Consider the following 16,088-nt stretch of genomic DNA (forward strand, 5'->3'; position numbering starts at 1 on the left):
CCCTCAGCAAAGAGCATGGAGGAACTGAAGAGGCTTTTGTTGCTGATTCTGGGCTGTGCTGTGCAGGTAACACACACACACACACACACACACACAGCCTCTCCCAGGAATCATGTTTGTGTGTCGTTTTGCATGTCTGAGCACAGCCGTCGCTTCGTGTTCCTGCTGATGAGGGCTGGACTGGATGTGGGCGGGGCTTCTCGCTCTTTTAAACACCAATCAGTTGTGTTTCTGTTAACCCCGTGGATCCTGATCACAGTGAGGTTATTTGGCGTGTTGCTGGAAGCCGCTCCTCCCTGGAAGTGATTTATCCAGATGTGTCGAGCTAAGACTGAGTTTACCTGCTGACAGGTGGGCTCGGTTTGTTCTCCCATCGCTCTGAATGCAGCGACCTCGTCTTCTTCTCGCGACCCTTTGTTTCCGAATTTCCCTCCCCCTTTGTCCCCCCCCCCCCCCCCGCACTTGCTCGACTGGTTCCCGGGAAGAGGAAGGCCATGAGGGGAAACAGGGAGGGAGGATAAACCACAGGGAAATGATGTTGTTGTTGCATTAAATAGCTGTGACCCCGCCCTGCAGACACACACCTGACAACAAAAGGTTGAAGCACATCAGTGAGGATGACGCTGCCTTCAGCCCTGTACCTGCTAACATTTACCTGCACACCTGCTTCCTCCCACCTGAACCTTTCATGCTTTTATTTCTGAGCTTTGCTGCTGCACGTCTGTGACATCATCAGCCCAGACGTGTCGAACACGCTGGATTTTAAAAACTGCAGTTAGTCTGTGATGTGTGTGACTGTGTTCCAGACAGACGCGAGTTTAGAGCAGAAACCAGATTAAATGTAAGAAAGCAGACGTGTGCACATGCAGTTACATCATCAGTGTTTAGATTTTATTGGGTCGTGGATATAAACTGCACAGGTGAGCCCTTCACCTCCAAGTCCACCTGTTACTGACGTAGTTACCATCTCGCCTGAAAACATGATTTTATTCTTTCACTTTTATGTGACGTCATCTTTTATTTGTCTCTTTGTGCTGTTAATGTGTAACACACACTTTCATTTTTAACTTTAGTTTTCTGACGTCTGTCATGTTGTTTTTAAAGATGCTGAATAACTGAAGTTGTTATTTTTGTTATTATTGTCGTCGTCATTAATAATTTCCACACACAGAGAAACAACAGCTGCTGTTTGATTTTAATCCTTCATTTCCTGTGTGTGTGTCTCTGTGTGTGTGTGTGTGTGTGTGTGTGTGTGTGTGTGTCTCCTCAGTGTGAGCGTAAGGAGGAGATGATCGAGAAGATCAAGCTGCTGGACATTCAGACTCAGGCTGCCATCGTGTCTCACATCCAGGAGGTGACTGAAACACAGATGAAGAGCTTCACTGCTGATCACTGATCACATGGTGCTGCTGCTGCAGCATCTCCACCCGGGAAAGTTTGTCCCAGGTGGAGACGCTGCAGCAGCAGCACCCTCACGTTAGTGTGTACCTGCTGCCTGTTTTCATCTGGAGGTGCTGACCCACGTCAGCCTCACAGCGTTCAGGTTAACCTGCAGACCGTCCTCTGGCGTCGCCAGGAGGACGGCACCTGCATCGAGCACAGACGTGGCCTTCTGCTGGAGTCTGTGTTGACTGTGACGGTAAAACGTCTTTGAACTTGAGTGTTCAGAAATCATTTTGTATCAATAGCAGAGGCTGAAGGGGAGGCACCCCTCAGAAACCAGCACGGGACGATCACCGTCGCTGGAGGAGGCCACACCCCTCCTCTGGTTTAGGTTTATCAGCCCCAGGCTTGAACCAGAGAGCAGGTGTAACACTCACTGTGACATCATCATCAGCAGGAAACTGTTTAGAAACTTTAAAATCTAAGTTTCAGCTGCATTATGGGATGTGCTCGAGCTGCAGCGGTGTATATCTGTGTGTCTGTGTGTGTGTGTGTGTGTCAGGTGACCCACAACCAGCTGAATGTTCTGGACCTGTCCTGGCTGGAGGAAGGAGCAGAGATCATCCACGAGGAGCTCGAGCCTCTGTCCCGCAACATGGCGGCGTCCCTGCGGCAGCTCATCGACCAGCGAGACAAAGCCAGCGAGGTACGCTCGCAGACGCAGCTTTATACACGTCCTCAGCGTGACGCAGCCGCCGTGATGTCTGTGAACAAGGCGCTGAGTCTGAAGGTCGTGTTTAGGAGAGATGAGAGGATCCACCGACGTGTTTTAAATCAGTAAAACTTTAACGTCTCAGAATAGCGTGATTGATCGGCTTTAATGATCAATGTGACTGTGATGTGTTATTGACGAGGCTGAGGTCACAGTCGCTCCTTTCATGATCAGGACGTTTGTCTCGTTAAGCTTTAAAGGACGCAGCGTCACGTTTGAAGGCTTGACCAATCGCATCGATCTCACTTCGTTCTGTGTTGCTGACACGAGATTCAACATTTTTCACCTGAAATGTTCACGTTTCCCACTCTGACACCTGCACACCTGCCTTACAGGTGATTGTGGACCTGACCCAGGAGAGGGACTACCTGTCCAGTCAGCAACCCCAGGACGGGTGCAGGGTCCCGGGCACGATCGGCCCGGAGCATGGGCGGAGCTCCGCAGGGGCGGGAGTGAATAATGGCGGCTCGGCCGGGGCGGCGCTATCCAAGGAAGAGAAGCAGCATCTGTCCGTGGAGCTCGCCGACACCAAAGCCAAGCTCCGCAGATACAGACAGGAGCTGTGAGTCTCCGCCTTCAAACACGTCCGTCCAATAAAGTCTGTACGCGCTGAAGGTGGCTCCGCCTTCAGCGTGATGAGCCCGAGCTGTAATGTTTATCTCACGCTAACGCTAACGAGGCTCCAGCACACCTCACAGGCCGTGTGTACACGACCACGCCACTGTAATCACAGGGCGGAGACATGTGATTGGAGTTTACAGCAGGCACGCCTGTGCTACTCACTGACCCAGGAAGCTCTCTGCTGAACACACGTCTCTCTCTTATTTTTGGTCATAAACATGAAGCGTCACAGTTTGCAGAGGTCAGAGAGCCGGTAGTGTTTCCATAACGACGCTGACAGGACGTGTGTGTGTTTAACTGGTGACCGACAGGAAACAGTTTAGAGACAAACGGAGCCACGAAATCTAACACACGACCTCGATCACGTTAACCACTGAAACAGCTCGGGTGCTCTCAGAGCGAGCGTGCTGTTGGCGTCAGATAACTAACGGTGTGTGTGTGTGTGTGTGCAGGGAGGAGAAGACGGAGCAGCTGATGGATTCGAGGCATGAAGTGCAGCGTTTGGATCAGGAGCTGCAGAGACTGAAACAAGAGGTGAGAAACACTGAGGTCAGAACAGGACGAGTCACACATCACTGAGCCGCTGAGCCACAGTAAGGTCGCGTTTCCGTGAGGAGCATTTGTGTGGAAGCTCGTTTTCCTGCGTGTCGGTGTGAGTCGTGCTCAGCTGACTGCTTTTGGGAGAATCCCCGTCTGCAAACGGGATGCTTCCTAAAAGGAAGCAAAAACAGAGCCTGTAATTATTTACAAATGGTCCCCAGAGAGCATCCAATGTTCAACCTGAGGATTTCTTATCTGCTCACTTTGGATCTGATGCCAGCCGTGAAGTTGTTCCAGGAGCAACAGAAAGCTGGAGAAGTCGGAGCTGTGGGAACATCTGACGGCTGATGACAGGTCGGATGAGGCGAAGGTGTTCAGGGGCGGAGCTCTGTGGCAGTGTGAGGATGGAACGGTGACTGAATACAGGCTGGAAACATCTGGAGCAGCTGGAACCGCTCCTCAGCAGGAACGACGCTGCATCAGGTTCAAGATGAGCCCATATTCTACAAAAAGGGACAGATCGATCACTTTGACCTTTGACCTGCTCTCTGTGGGCTGTGATTGGAGGACGGCTCTGTCCAGCTGAACATGGTTTGCACGATGGATTATTTCTAACATGATCCTCTCACACAGCTGGGATTAGACACACATGTAATCTGATGGAGGGTCATTCCCCTCTGCAGTGGTCACTTTGTCCCAGTTTGATGAACTGGTTTTGAGCACGCAGCAGAGATTAATAAGTGTACAACAGGATGACGTGTAATCCAGCACGGCTTCAGCATTTAAATTACCAACAGATTACAGAGCATCAGGAGATCAGAGCCACACAACGTTTGTATAGAAGAAGTTTAAGCAGGCCGCTGCTCTGGGTTCGTGGTTGGATGGTGGCGGCGCTTTTATCGTGAGGTTTGGATTAATAACAGGAAGGAAGTGACGATAACGTGTGCCTGTTTTATTTTTCAGAACCAGTCTCTGTCTGTCGAGGCGCGCTCCGCCCGGGTGTACCGGGACGAGGTGGACTCCATGCGGGAACGAGCCGCACGCGTCGACCGCCTGGAGACCGAACTGAGCAGATGCAAAGAGAAGCTCAACGACGTTCACTTCTACAAAACCCGAGTGGAGGTAAAACCGGAGCGTCACACCACAGAGCAGCCTCGACATTAAAGCCACCGACAAACACCACCATCACCTCCACACGGCGCCTGAAACAGGAAGCTGTGGGTCCTCTGGCGTCCGCTTCAGGCTGGCTCCAAAAGGGAGTCAAATACCTGGCTACTTCCATCTTCTGCATACAGTCTGTGTACGGAGCGACAGTTGAATGCTGTAAACAGATGAGCATAAGAACAACAGCGTGTGCAGACCTGGTGGTGCTCCGGGTGGTGTTCAGCTGGGACACCTGGGTCCTGCATTCATGTTTGATCCCCTCCCTAACCACAGACCTGCACACGCCTTGGTGGCGGCGCCCTCTGTCAGGCGGTTAATGCCTGACTGAAAGTGATGTACACAGACCTCACCGCACAGCTTTCAGGACACCTGCAGAGGTCTGAGGCGTCCACACCTCCTCCACTCGGGGGAGGGGCCTGGTGATGTCAGGTGGTTTTAATGTCGTTGCTGACAGAAAAAAAAAGACAAAGGGGTGAACGTTTATTTTCATATTTCTGTTTATGTCCTCACACCGAACACAATTCTGCACTTAATCTGACCATGTGTGCGTCTGTGCATGTGTGTGTGTGTGTGCGTGTGTGTGTGTGTGTGTGTGTGTGTGTGTGTGTGTGTGCACTCCAGGAGCTCCGGGAGGACAACCTGACCCTGCTGGAGACGAAGGTGTTGTTGGAGGAGCAGCTGTCGGCCTCACGGGGGCGCTGTGACAAACTGCACACGCTGGAGAAAGACAACCTGCTACTGCGGTCAAAGATCCACGACCTGGAGATGGTACGACCCAGACGCACACCGTCACATGGTTCACACAGTCACCGCGCCAGATGTTTCCAGATGTTCTTGACACGAAGCACAGAGATGGTGTCTGGGTGGTGTGTGATGTAGATTAGCACACGTAGGATGAGAGCACCTCCCCTTACTGTCAGGATCAGCCTCTGAAGTTCTCATCATCATCGTTTACGATCACGCCCCCTTTACCTGTAAAAAAAAAAAAAAAAAACTTTATTCAAACCACTTCCTGTGACAAACGGTCACATGGCATCAGCGTACTCAGGTGATAAACAAACTATAATAAAATGCAGTTTAACAGCACACACGTCTGTGATGGGCTGGCCACCTGCCCAGTCTATACCCCGCCCCTCACCCTGTGACCTCTGGGACCTCAGGACCCTGAAAAGCATAAACAATGAATAGAGTGGGCAGGAACCAGAAGAACGCTGGTCTCTGTAAAAATCCAGTTCTCCTGTTAGTGTTGCTCATCATCCACCTGTCTGTCCTCCACCTGTCTGCAGGAGCGGGACAGCGAGCGGCGACGGCTGGAGGAGCTGGTGGAGGAGAACATGCTGCTGGAGATCGGACAGAAGCAGAGCATGAACGAGTCGGCTCACCTGGGCTGGGAGCTGGAGCAGCTCACCAAGAACCACGACAACACCAACACCGAGAGTGAGCCTCCACCTGTCTGTCCTCAGCCCATCTGTCTCCATCATTCTGTCTTACCCCGTCTGTCCTCCACCCGTCTGTACACTGGTAACCGTCTCTCTTCTCTCCGCCCAGCCCGCAAGTCTCTGGTCGACGAGCTGAACGAGTGCGTCTCCAGCCGCATGCTGAAGCTGGAGAAGGAGAACCGGGAGCTGCAGGCGTCCATAGAGAGGCTGAAGGAGGAGAACCACCTCCTGCAGGAGCAGCAGCTCCACACGCAGGAGCTGGACCGGGAGAACCAGAGTCTCAGCAACAAGGTGGGACCTCACAGTCACACCTGCTCGAGGCACTGCTGTTGGGATTCTGTTTTTCACAGTAACAGTGATGCATCGCGTCTCAGTCCTGCAGGCGTGCAACATTTAGTCTCGATGCTGATATGAGACACATACGTGCAACTTTTACTGATTGATAACACAGCTGATCAACAAAGAAACATGGATCTCATTGGTTAAGGTTTACAGTAAAACTCACACAAGCCGGTGTCTCCACCTGACTGCAGGTGTTCATCTACAGCAGCCCAATTTCACGTGCACTACTCGTGCACGCAAACATGAACATCACTCAGTAAACTTTCATTCGTCCAGTATTTGTGTTTGCGTCCGTGCTGCAGGGGAACTTTCAGGGAGTAAACATGAAGAAACATGACGACGTGACCTGATAACAAACTCGTCTCGTTTTTTTACGGCACAGTTTTAACTGTTTTAAGTTTTAACGTCCTGCAGCATCATTTAACCTCAGTGAGCTTTGAAACACTCACCTGTCTCTAACATCTACACCTGTGTTTGTGTTTCAGCTGGAGCGTCTCCAGGGTTTACTGGACCAGGAGAAAATAACCAATCAGGACATGGAGGCTCTGGGGGAGGAGCTACTGAAGGAGAAACAGAGTCTGGAGCGCGAGATGCACGTTCTGAAGGCGGAGAAGGACCGACAGGTGTGTGGCACGCTCAGGTAACATCGCCTTCATTGTCAGTCGCAGAGGAGACCGGCTGACTTCCTGTTCTGCTTGTCCAATCAGATCTCAGAGCTGGAGAGCGAGAAGCAGCACCTGTCGGAGGCAGTGGCGTCCCTTCAGGAGCGCGCACAGTCTAACAGCGTGGCGAGGGTCCGCGAGGTGGAATCAGAGAACCGCCTGCTGCACCAGAGCATCACCGACACCAGCTCCCGATTGGCCAGCCTGGAAACGCAGCTCAAAGTATCCAATGAGGAGGCAGAGAGGCTGAGGGAGCGGGCGGGGCGGTGTGAGGAGGCGGAGCGAGAGGTGGCGCGGCTGGAGAGGAGCCGGGAGGCGCTCAGCAGAGAGGTACGTAAACGCTTCCTCCTCTCTGACGAGTCTCACTGCGGCATAAGTGTAACATGCCTGTGTCGCCTCCAGGTGGCGTCTCTGCGGGCGTGCAGCGAGCGCTCCGAGGCTCTGGAGAAACAGGTGACCTCCTTGGAGCAGGAGGTGCACAGGCTGAAGCGGGAGGCGGAGGAGAGCCAGCGGGAGCTGCAGCGGCTGACGAAGCAGGAGGGAGAAAACGGACTGCTGTCCAAGGAGAACCTGGAGCTCCGCTGCTCCCTGGAGAGCCTGCGCTCCTCATCCACCCGCCTCACCACTGTGCAAGAGGAGCTCCAGGAGGCGCAGAGGGAGATACAGGAGCTGCAGAGGAGGCTGGATCAAGCTGGGGAAGAGACGCAGGGAGAGAGGAAGAGAGTGGAGAGGCTGGAGGTGAACCTGGCAGCTCTGAACCAGGAGAAGCATCACATAGAGGAGGAGATGGAGAAGAGCAAAGAGGAGAGGGTGGAGGAAGAAAGGAGGCGGCAGGAGGCAGAAAGCAGAGAGGAGGACCTGAAGAGGGAGGTGGAGGAGCTGAAGGAGGAGCGGAGGAGGCGAGTGGAAGGAGACGAGGAGAGGAAGAAGCTCCAGCTGGACCTGGAGCAGTCGGAGAAGGGCCGGAAGCAGCTGGAGAAGGAGAGCTGGAGGATGAGGACGCTCCTGGAGGGGAAGGAGACGGAGCTGGAGGAGAAAACCAGGAGGCTCACTGAGGTCACGAAGGAGGGAGGAGCTCTCAAGAAGGAGGTGGAGCGAATGAAGGAGGCGGCGGTGAAAGCAAAGGAGGTGGAGCGAGAGAACAAGGAGCTTCAGAAACAAGCGACGATCGACAAGAGGACGCTGGCCACGCTGAGAGAGGTGAGAGGAGGGGCAGGGGGAGGAGCTTCGTTTACGCAGGTGTCCGTGGCACCGCTGGGTGGGTTATTTAGATTCTAGTTCAGAGTTTGGATCTGAGCAGGTGAGCTGTGGAAGCGTCACTCGTGGGTCCGTGTCGGTCTCCTCGTTGCTGCTGACGCCTGTGAGACCGCGAGGAGCCGCACTTCCATAGCCTGCATTCAGCTCGTCCTTTGCAGAAGTCACGTAAAAAACGCAGACAGCAAAAACGTCATAATCCAGAAACACGCTTTGCAGATCCGATCAGCTGTTCATTGCACTTCCTACTATGGCATGTCCGCCATTACCTGCAGATACCAGGAAGTGACGTCATTTTTTGTGGGAAACTGTTTTTTTCCTACAGGAGCATGTTTGACTTGAACTTAAACTGCACTGTTGGAAATCATTTATTTTGATGCTGTTTTTTTGCACAATAATATTTATTTGAGTTTCTCCTGAAGTTCATAAAAGTGGGTGTAGCTCCAAAATGAAACTACAGAGACACTCAGTCAGTTTGCTGGTTGGAAATATGTGTAAAAACCCAAGAAGGCGGGGTATATATTTCCTACAGGCTTAGTGCATACATGTTATTAAAACTTATATTGATGTATAGCAGCTTGGAAGATGGAACAACAGCAGGTAAAAATATGAAGATGAGCTCTGGTGGACTTGGTTCTGTGGGGGCTTTAAAGGGTTAATCAGTTTTATTTATAAGGCGCATTTCTTTGCTCTCAGAACTGCAAAAAAAGCAGTAAAATGAAAACAGTGTATTAAAATCTGAGGCTATGTCCACACGTACCCGGGTATTTTTGAAAACGCAGATTTTTCTATGCGTTTGCACCTTTCGTCCACACGTAAACGGCGTTTTCGGTCAGTGAAAACGGAGATTTCTAAAAACTCCGGCCAGGGTGGATATTTTCTAAAACTCCGTTTTTGCATTTACGTGTGGACGAGAAAAACGGAGAAAACGCAGCGTCAAAGGTGTGCGCCTTTTTTGACGTCACAGTGTGCGCCACGTTGTTGTTTCGATGAAATGAATTTCTACAATACTGTTACTGTTAATTGTCCTCTCTGCAGTGTTTAAATGCTTACATATACACACATAGTTACTGTCCCTCCACACATATGACTCGGTTCTGCTTCTATGCCCCAGCTTTGTTTACTATTTCCCACCGAGGCTTCTAGACTTCTGATTGGCCAACATTTCTACACGGTTAGGAATATAGCGCCACCTGCTGCTTTGGCATGTTCCTAGCAGCGTTTTCCTTCATTTCTGCCTTTACGTGTGGACGGGATTATTTTTTAAAACGAAAACGGAAAATCTCCGTTTTCAAAAATACCCGTGTACGTGTGGACATAGCCTGAATCTTCATCAAAGACGAGGCGCTTGGTCAGCTTTAACCGACATATACACCAGAAGGCCAGCAGGGGGCGCTGCACTGCTAGGTACTGAACACTGGGGTGTTTTGCAGCATCAGTGTGGAAGGTTCCTGTGAGCGTCACATCGAGTCCTGAACAACCAATCAGCAAGTCTGAAAACGTGTATGTGGTTAAAACAGACTGTAACTTGTGTCAGTTGTTCGTTCTCGGCTCTTTGGAAACCTGCAGAGAGGGGCAGTGTGGCCAAACGATAACGATATAACTCACCATGTAAATGATGCGAGACTAAATACTTTACAGCTCAACTTTGTTAGTGTAAAAAAAACATCAATTTATTTCCACTTAAACAAGCAGCTGTGTTTTCTCTGCATTAAAGCTATAAAAATGTAACAGAGCAAATGCACCTGTGTGGAACCTCCTCTTCCACACTCTGAGTGGGCATCATATCCTTAACGATGCGTCTCTGCGTTAGTTCGTTCCCCCAGCGATGGCTAAGGCCTGCAGCTATTTAAAGCCGACTGTTTGTTGAGTCAGCTTCTTCAGTCTCACCACCGCGCTAGTTGAAGCCTCTTCGTTCAGCTGTGTTGTGCTTCTGCTTCAGATGATGAAGGTTTGTGGTGTTTCCTCCCTTCACCACGACGGCCCGCTTGCATGTTCTACAAAAACATTGTGCTTTGGTGGCTTTCTGACGAAAACCAAACCAGTTCCACATCACTGCGGTTGCTCCACTTTTACAAACCAGTTCTGGTTCGTCTGTTTCATTCAATGATTTGCTTTCGCCCTTCTCATTCTCCGCCGCCGCCGTGCTTTTTACGCCATGTTTGTATGAAAACAAAGGCACCGCGCATGCGTGTTTTACCCATATTCTATCACGATGTTTCATTTTCTTATCATTGCCTAACATTACACCGGTGTTACCGTGAAAGGTATAATGTGTCCCAGCTGTACTGTAGATGCTCCTGGGATTCAGTTCTGGTGCCTTGGGCAGACGCCCGGCGACGTCGGCCGCTCTGAGCCTGACGCTGAGCGCCCGTGACCTTCAGCGGTGTTTGTGTCGTGGTTTTGCAGGAGCTGGTGTCGGAGAAGCTGAGCGTTCAGCAGCAGAAGGTCGAGCTGGAGCGACTGAACGAAGAGCTGGAGAAGATCGGACTGAACCGGGAGAAGCTGCTGCAGCAGGAGCACACGCTGGAGCACAGGTACGACCCTGCGACCTCACCTGTGCACTTTAAACCGATCTCTGACGAGGGACTGACGGATGTGTTTGAATGTCAGCAGGTACAGGCTGCTGGAGTCTCGGCTGGAGGAAACCGTCCAGCAGACCATGAAGGTCAAGGAGGAGAAAATCTCCAGCCTGGAAAAGAAGCTGGAAGAAAGCGGCGCCCTCAACAAGACGCTCCACGCGGAGCTGGAAGCTGTGAGGAAACGCGCCCTCGCCTTCGCGTCTGTAAAGTTGAAGCTGTGCGACAGTCTGACATTTTTCTTTCCCGCTGCAGGCTCGTCAGACGGCGTCCGCCTCGCATCAGCAGCACGAGGAAGTAAACCACAACTCCCAGCAGCACCTGGCGGCTGACCGCAGCGCCACGGCCGAACTGCTGCGAATCAAAGATCACCTGATCGACGTGGAGAAGAACGTGAGCCGCTGTTTCTGATCATCATCATTAATAATGATGTTATCACTGTTAATGATTATAGCAGCACAGGAACGTTTCCTGTTCAGCACCTAAGAAAAGTTCTCACACGTGAAAAATACTTTGTGCTAATTTGATGGTCAACATGTGGCTTGAGGACCAGAACTGGGCCACAGAAAAATAGAAATGAAAGGCGGGATTAGTTTGTGTGACTGCTGTGAAACTGTGTTTGTTTGGTCCAGAACGCCTCCCTGCAGACGGAGAGCAGTCTGCTGAAGGAGCAGCTGAAGCAGCTGGAGAACCAGAACACTTCCCTCAACAACCAGATGGCGGCGCTGCAGCGGCACACCACCACGCTGCAGGAGCAGAACTCGGCGTTGCACACGCAGACGGCGAAGCTGCAGGCACGCTCACGCACGTGTAACTTTGACTCCGTTTACATTCAGGCCGTCGCGCTCACGCTTCATCTCTGTGTCCTCTCAGGTGGAGAACTCCACCCTCTCCTCTCAGAGCGCCTCTCTCATGGCCCAGAATGCCGTGCTGCAAGGCCAGGTGACCGCCCTGGAGACGGAGGTGGAGTCGTGGCAGCGGCAGCGCGAGGAGGCGTGGCGAGCCAGAGAGGGCGTGCTCAGCGATCACGAGCGCCTGCTGAGCGTTCACGAGAGGCAGGCTCACGAGTACGAACAGCTGATCAGTCAGCACGCGGCGCTGAAGGGCAAACAGAGGGCGCTGGAGAGCGAGCACAGGACGCTGCACGGCAAGTAAGTAGACGCGTCGGCGTGAAGCGCTGGAATGAGTCAGGTGACAGGAAGCAGCACAGGTGGGAGAAAGGGCGCCGAGTGTAACCATGGAAACGGCTCCTGATCGCTCGAGCCACAAGTTTCATTTTAGCTGATCTACCTGTCCGTGTCACTTCCTGTCTCTGTCTCTTGATCTGTCAGCTTCACCTTTGACCCTTTAAATCAGGCTAATACCTGCGAGGTGTACATGAATTTGAACCACTCTCAGAGAGACGCTTTGAGGTGGCCGACCTTTGACCCAATGACACTTCCTCCTTTCACAGTTAAATAGAGGTTTGCTCTGAAACTGTAGCTGCAGTTACGATGTGTACATTTAATGACGTTCACAGCACGATGGCGATGAAGAGCAGAGGGTCTGATGAGCACGGAGCGCCGCTGCTCGCTCTGCTGCTTGCTCTCTGTGAGGGGTTAATGTGTTTGTTCCAGCTGAGAAACATCAGGCTCAGGCGTCTGCACCGGTGATCAGATACTGTCTGCACTCTGAGGTCAGAGCGTCCATCGGCTCACTGAAGTTTGTCACACTTGCTGATTTGGACTGAACACACAAACACGCGACACTGAGCATTTCATCAGATTTTAATAAGCAACAAGCTGCAGTGAAGCTGCTCTCAGAGTAAAGCAGCCTGTAAGCATGACAGCATGTGTTCACCTGCACCATAAACATGTGCTGACATTTGTGCGACACAGTTAAGATCACAGTAACTGTTTACATGAGTTCATGTGTGCAGTGCTGAGGAAAGGATGAGCTGCATGACTCTGCAGAGATCAGTGATCTCGTGAGTATTTCTGGACTATATGTCACAAGGATTTCCTGCAGCAGCAGACGCGCCTGCAGCAGCAGACGCGCCTGCAGCCTGCTCCACATAGCAGTTGTTGTCAAACAGCTGACCTGCAACTTGTTTGTGTTTTTCAAGAAAGGCTTGAAGCTGTGACACGGTGCACTCGTAGATCTTGTTCTCAACATTCTTAGCTGTGGCACCCCCACTCTTATAAGACTGTGATGTCTGGTCATAGTAGCAGTAGGCGACCCACATGTAGTCTGGGATGTTGACACGAGCCTCATTATCTCTTTTGATCCAGTTTCCTTCTGATGGAATCGCACCGACCAGAACGTAGACGGAGTTATCTTTGGCCAAACGTTTGAGTTTGGCCTCATGGAGACTCCACTTTTTTTCATTCAGCTTTTTTCTTTGGGGAACTATATTAGTCAGGGTCATAGTGGCTTTGGAAGCATCACCTGTAGAAAATGATGTAGAGACAGAAGAAGGATGTGATTGGTGGGTGGATGAAAGTGTAACAGGTTATGATAAAGTGCTGTTTAGAATAAATTTCCTTCATAAACAGAGTTTAAATATTTTTAAAGGTCTTGTGTTTGAAGTCTTCTTCTTTCCTGTGTTCTCTGGTACATGTTCCTGGGACCGTGTTCTGTCTCCCACATGTGAGAACACGCATGTAAATCTTAATGAGTGTGCACAAGACAGACACGACAAACCCCTCAGAACAGCTCGACCTCTCTTACCTGCATGATGTGAGCTGGGGTTGAGGTGACCATGATTGTATTGATCTTTGTATTGATCTTTGTTTTGATCTTTGTTTTGTTCAAGTTCTTCGTAGTCCTCATCTGTTGCCTGCCTCTTTCCTATTTCCTTAGGGTCTAGTGTAGGATGTTTGTGTTTCACTGAATCCTGTGTCATCATCTTCTTTTCAAACTCCTGTTTCACCAGCTAAAGGTAGAAGATCGACATGTGATGTAAACATGTTATAGATCAGCTGATCTACATACACACAGTACTTTGTTTACATTAAAACGACTCATTCTGGTGCGTTACTGTAATATTAAACACAGAAAGTACTGCCATCACTTTTTACAGTCTTCACTGAAATGTTAAATGTGTGCTGAAGCTTTAGCATCTGTCAGGAAGTCTGGGATCAGCTGTCTGTGGAAGAAACCTGAGTGGGTCTCATTTACAAAGCTGTCGTATACCTGAGGCTCCACCATCCAGCTGTGATCGGAGCTTTTTCCATCCTCAACTTTGTAAGCAGAGTAGACGGGAATGCGGTTGGTGGTGTCGTACAGGGTGGCAAAGTGGTAGCTGGTGGTTCACAGAGTCAATAATTAGAAAGATTGAATCTTAAAAGTAAAGTTCACAATAGCAACGACAGATCGGAAAGTTCATTTAAGTCCAGCTCTGCAGTTTAACAGAATAAATAAATAGTTTTATTTAATATGATCATTACCAGTTATTAAACTTCTGGCAGATGTGGACGTGATTATTGGAAGTCCAGGTTGGCACATGCCCGTTGTAAAAGTATTCCATGCAGTCCTACACAACAGAGCAGCAGAAACCAGGTTTAAACACACACAGAAACCATCTTATCATCTTTATGAATGCACTGACGCGCAAACCTCATTGAAGTTTTCCACGACGTGTGTGTTGACGGGAAAGACGAGGAGGAGGAAGCACACGGTCACTGAGCTCTGCATGCTGGATAAGTCTGAGATCCTCAGCTTTTATAACTTACATACGTTTTTGTTTTTTTTTTGTTTTTATTGTCCTCATGTTATCTCTACTCATAGTAAAACATTGGCTATGAAGAAGAATTTGGCTAAAAACGAGATAAAAACTAGAGTCTGTTTCCAAATGTAAATTACATGCAACCTGATAATTCTTAACATTAAGAATTAAATTAAAGAATATATAACAAACTAGTCTTTTTAATATAGTGTATCTATGCATCTTCTTCCACCTACCAAGTCTTGGTCAGGCTGGAGTCTATCACAGCTGCCATGTGGTGGGAGGTGTGGGTACGCCTCAGCTAGAGGTTTTATAATGGCCACGTGTACCAGTCCTTCCGTCACACACAGAGACGGGCTCATGTTAGAATAATCGGTTAGCTTTAGCCCACCTACACAGAGAACATGGGGACCCCACACAGCAGGGCCCAGTGGCTGCTGCAGGACAAACATGGTTTATTCAGCTCAATACAATAAATATAGACTGTACCCCATAACAGCGGCTGTGCTTCTCAGCAATACATCAGGAGTAGTAAACGGATGTGTGTAAATATTTTGCAATGGCAGCCATGCTGACGTGATCTTCTGAGGATTTCCTGGACTTTTCTGTTGAAGTAGATCAAACTTTGCTGGATTCGAACACTCGGTCAATAAACTTGATGAAGGTAATCAAAGTGTTTTTCAGAGCGAAAGTTTGATTTTTAGCACACTCGAGGCTAACATGGGCTGCCAATAATGTTAGCTTATAACCAGCGGTTGTTGTTTAGCCGTCCATCTCTGCCACTGTATTCAAGATGGCGGGGTAACATGGCAGCTTCCACAAACCAGTGCCCGCTCATGTGTATTTTTAAGGGATTAATTCTAAGAGTGCACATGTTTGTTGAGTACAATATTGTTCCTTTTTCTTTTAAATAAGTGATCACTTCATACTGAAGAAGTCACTTGGATGAGTGATGAAGCATTTCTCCTACTGAAAACACTCCAGATGAACCGAATCAACCGCCTGGGATTTCCTCACCTGGATGACTGAGCAGAAAAGCCCTTGCCCACCTTTTTACCTCTTTATTTTTTCTACATGTGAGATATAACAGAGATGAAGAAGATTAAGTCTGAAATTTAAAAAGTATTGAGTTTGGTTATTTTTCTCAGGGAACCCCTGGTCCTGAGGTCAGAGGTCACAGGGTCCTCTGTGATGTGATGAGGTTGATCTGATGTTGCAAAGTGACACCCCAACAAAACAGCGATGATGACCTTTCTCCAGACATGATCCGATACAGATTCAATAGATCCATACTCCTCGTTTTGCTCTTTTTAAGTGTGTGTGTGTCTGTCTGCAGGTACTGTGCACTGCTGCAGCAGAAGGATGAATTGGAGGCGCGTGAGGGGCGTGGCCTGAAAGAGAAGGAGGAGCTAAACCTGGAGTTCCAGAAGAACCGCCTCCTGCAGCAGGAAAACCTCCAGCTGAAAACAGATGTGGACAGGTGATGTGTTTTCACACACAGACTGTATATAAAGGATGGATGTTACCCTCATGACATCACGCATTAGGTTCTGATGTTTTGAAGCCTCTGTGTTAGCGTTTTGTCCTCCATGTTGGTTCCAGAAGTGACCATGTTTGGATGAGAGG

At 49.8% G+C, this 16,088-nt stretch overlaps 2 protein-coding genes across 4 annotated transcripts in view; one reads left to right on the top strand and one right to left on the bottom strand.

Moving 5' to 3' along the window:
* ccdc88c (coiled-coil domain containing 88C) overlaps nucleotides 1–16,088 on the top strand; it is a 38,725-nt gene that overhangs the window by 16,161 nt on the left and 6,476 nt on the right. For 2 of the 3 annotated variants that reach the window (XM_019348551.2, XM_025900939.1), the window contains exons 5-22: nucleotides 8–66; nucleotides 1,271–1,354; nucleotides 1,946–2,089; nucleotides 2,491–2,717; nucleotides 3,229–3,310; nucleotides 4,280–4,438; nucleotides 5,102–5,248; nucleotides 5,767–5,917; nucleotides 6,029–6,210; nucleotides 6,747–6,884; nucleotides 6,969–7,253; nucleotides 7,326–8,123; nucleotides 10,587–10,714; nucleotides 10,791–10,932; nucleotides 11,012–11,149; nucleotides 11,389–11,550; nucleotides 11,630–11,907; nucleotides 15,799–15,942. In XM_019348551.2, the coding sequence (XP_019204096.1) occupies nucleotides 8–66; nucleotides 1,271–1,354; nucleotides 1,946–2,089; nucleotides 2,491–2,717; nucleotides 3,229–3,310; nucleotides 4,280–4,438; nucleotides 5,102–5,248; nucleotides 5,767–5,917; nucleotides 6,029–6,210; nucleotides 6,747–6,884; nucleotides 6,969–7,253; nucleotides 7,326–8,123; nucleotides 10,587–10,714; nucleotides 10,791–10,932; nucleotides 11,012–11,149; nucleotides 11,389–11,550; nucleotides 11,630–11,907; nucleotides 15,799–15,942 (3,448 nt within the window). The remainder of the gene's footprint in view (nucleotides 1–7; nucleotides 67–1,270; nucleotides 1,355–1,945; nucleotides 2,090–2,490; nucleotides 2,718–3,228; nucleotides 3,311–4,279; nucleotides 4,439–5,101; nucleotides 5,249–5,766; nucleotides 5,918–6,028; nucleotides 6,211–6,746; nucleotides 6,885–6,968; nucleotides 7,254–7,325; nucleotides 8,124–10,586; nucleotides 10,715–10,790; nucleotides 10,933–11,011; nucleotides 11,150–11,388; nucleotides 11,551–11,629; nucleotides 11,908–15,798; nucleotides 15,943–16,088) is intronic. The other variant, XM_019348552.2, reaches the window with a different exon arrangement.
* LOC109195826 (endonuclease domain-containing 1 protein-like) lies at nucleotides 11,917–15,792 on the bottom strand. The gene is made up of 5 exons (XM_025900975.1): nucleotides 14,361–15,792; nucleotides 14,185–14,275; nucleotides 13,931–14,039; nucleotides 13,466–13,670; nucleotides 11,917–13,183 (listed from the first exon to the last, which is right to left on the bottom strand). The coding sequence occupies exons 2-5, from the start codon at nucleotides 14,262–14,264 to the stop codon at nucleotides 12,738–12,740; spliced, it is 840 nt and encodes a 279-aa protein (XP_025756760.1). The 5' UTR covers nucleotides 14,265–14,275; nucleotides 14,361–15,792; the 3' UTR covers nucleotides 11,917–12,737.

Source organism: Oreochromis niloticus, linkage group LG19 (genome assembly GCF_001858045.2).
Source record: "Oreochromis niloticus isolate F11D_XX linkage group LG19, O_niloticus_UMD_NMBU, whole genome shotgun sequence".
Lineage (NCBI taxonomy): Eukaryota > Metazoa > Chordata > Actinopteri > Cichliformes > Cichlidae > Oreochromis > Oreochromis niloticus.

What these genes read in the sequence shown, in the direction of transcription:
- LOC109195826 (XM_025900975.1), bottom strand. Translation starts at nt 14,264, where the DNA reads ATGGAATACTTTTACAACGGGCATGTGCCAACCTGGACTTCCAATAAT. An exon ending in GCTGGATGGTGGAGCCTCAG is followed by an intron (nt 13,671 to 13,930) that starts GTATACGACAGC and finishes TTCTACCTTTAG; the next exon opens with CTGGTGAAACAGGAGTTTGA. An exon ending in CCCCAGCTCACATCATGCAG is followed by an intron (nt 13,184 to 13,465) that starts GTAAGAGAGGTC and finishes CATTTTCTACAG; the next exon opens with GTGATGCTTCCAAAGCCACT.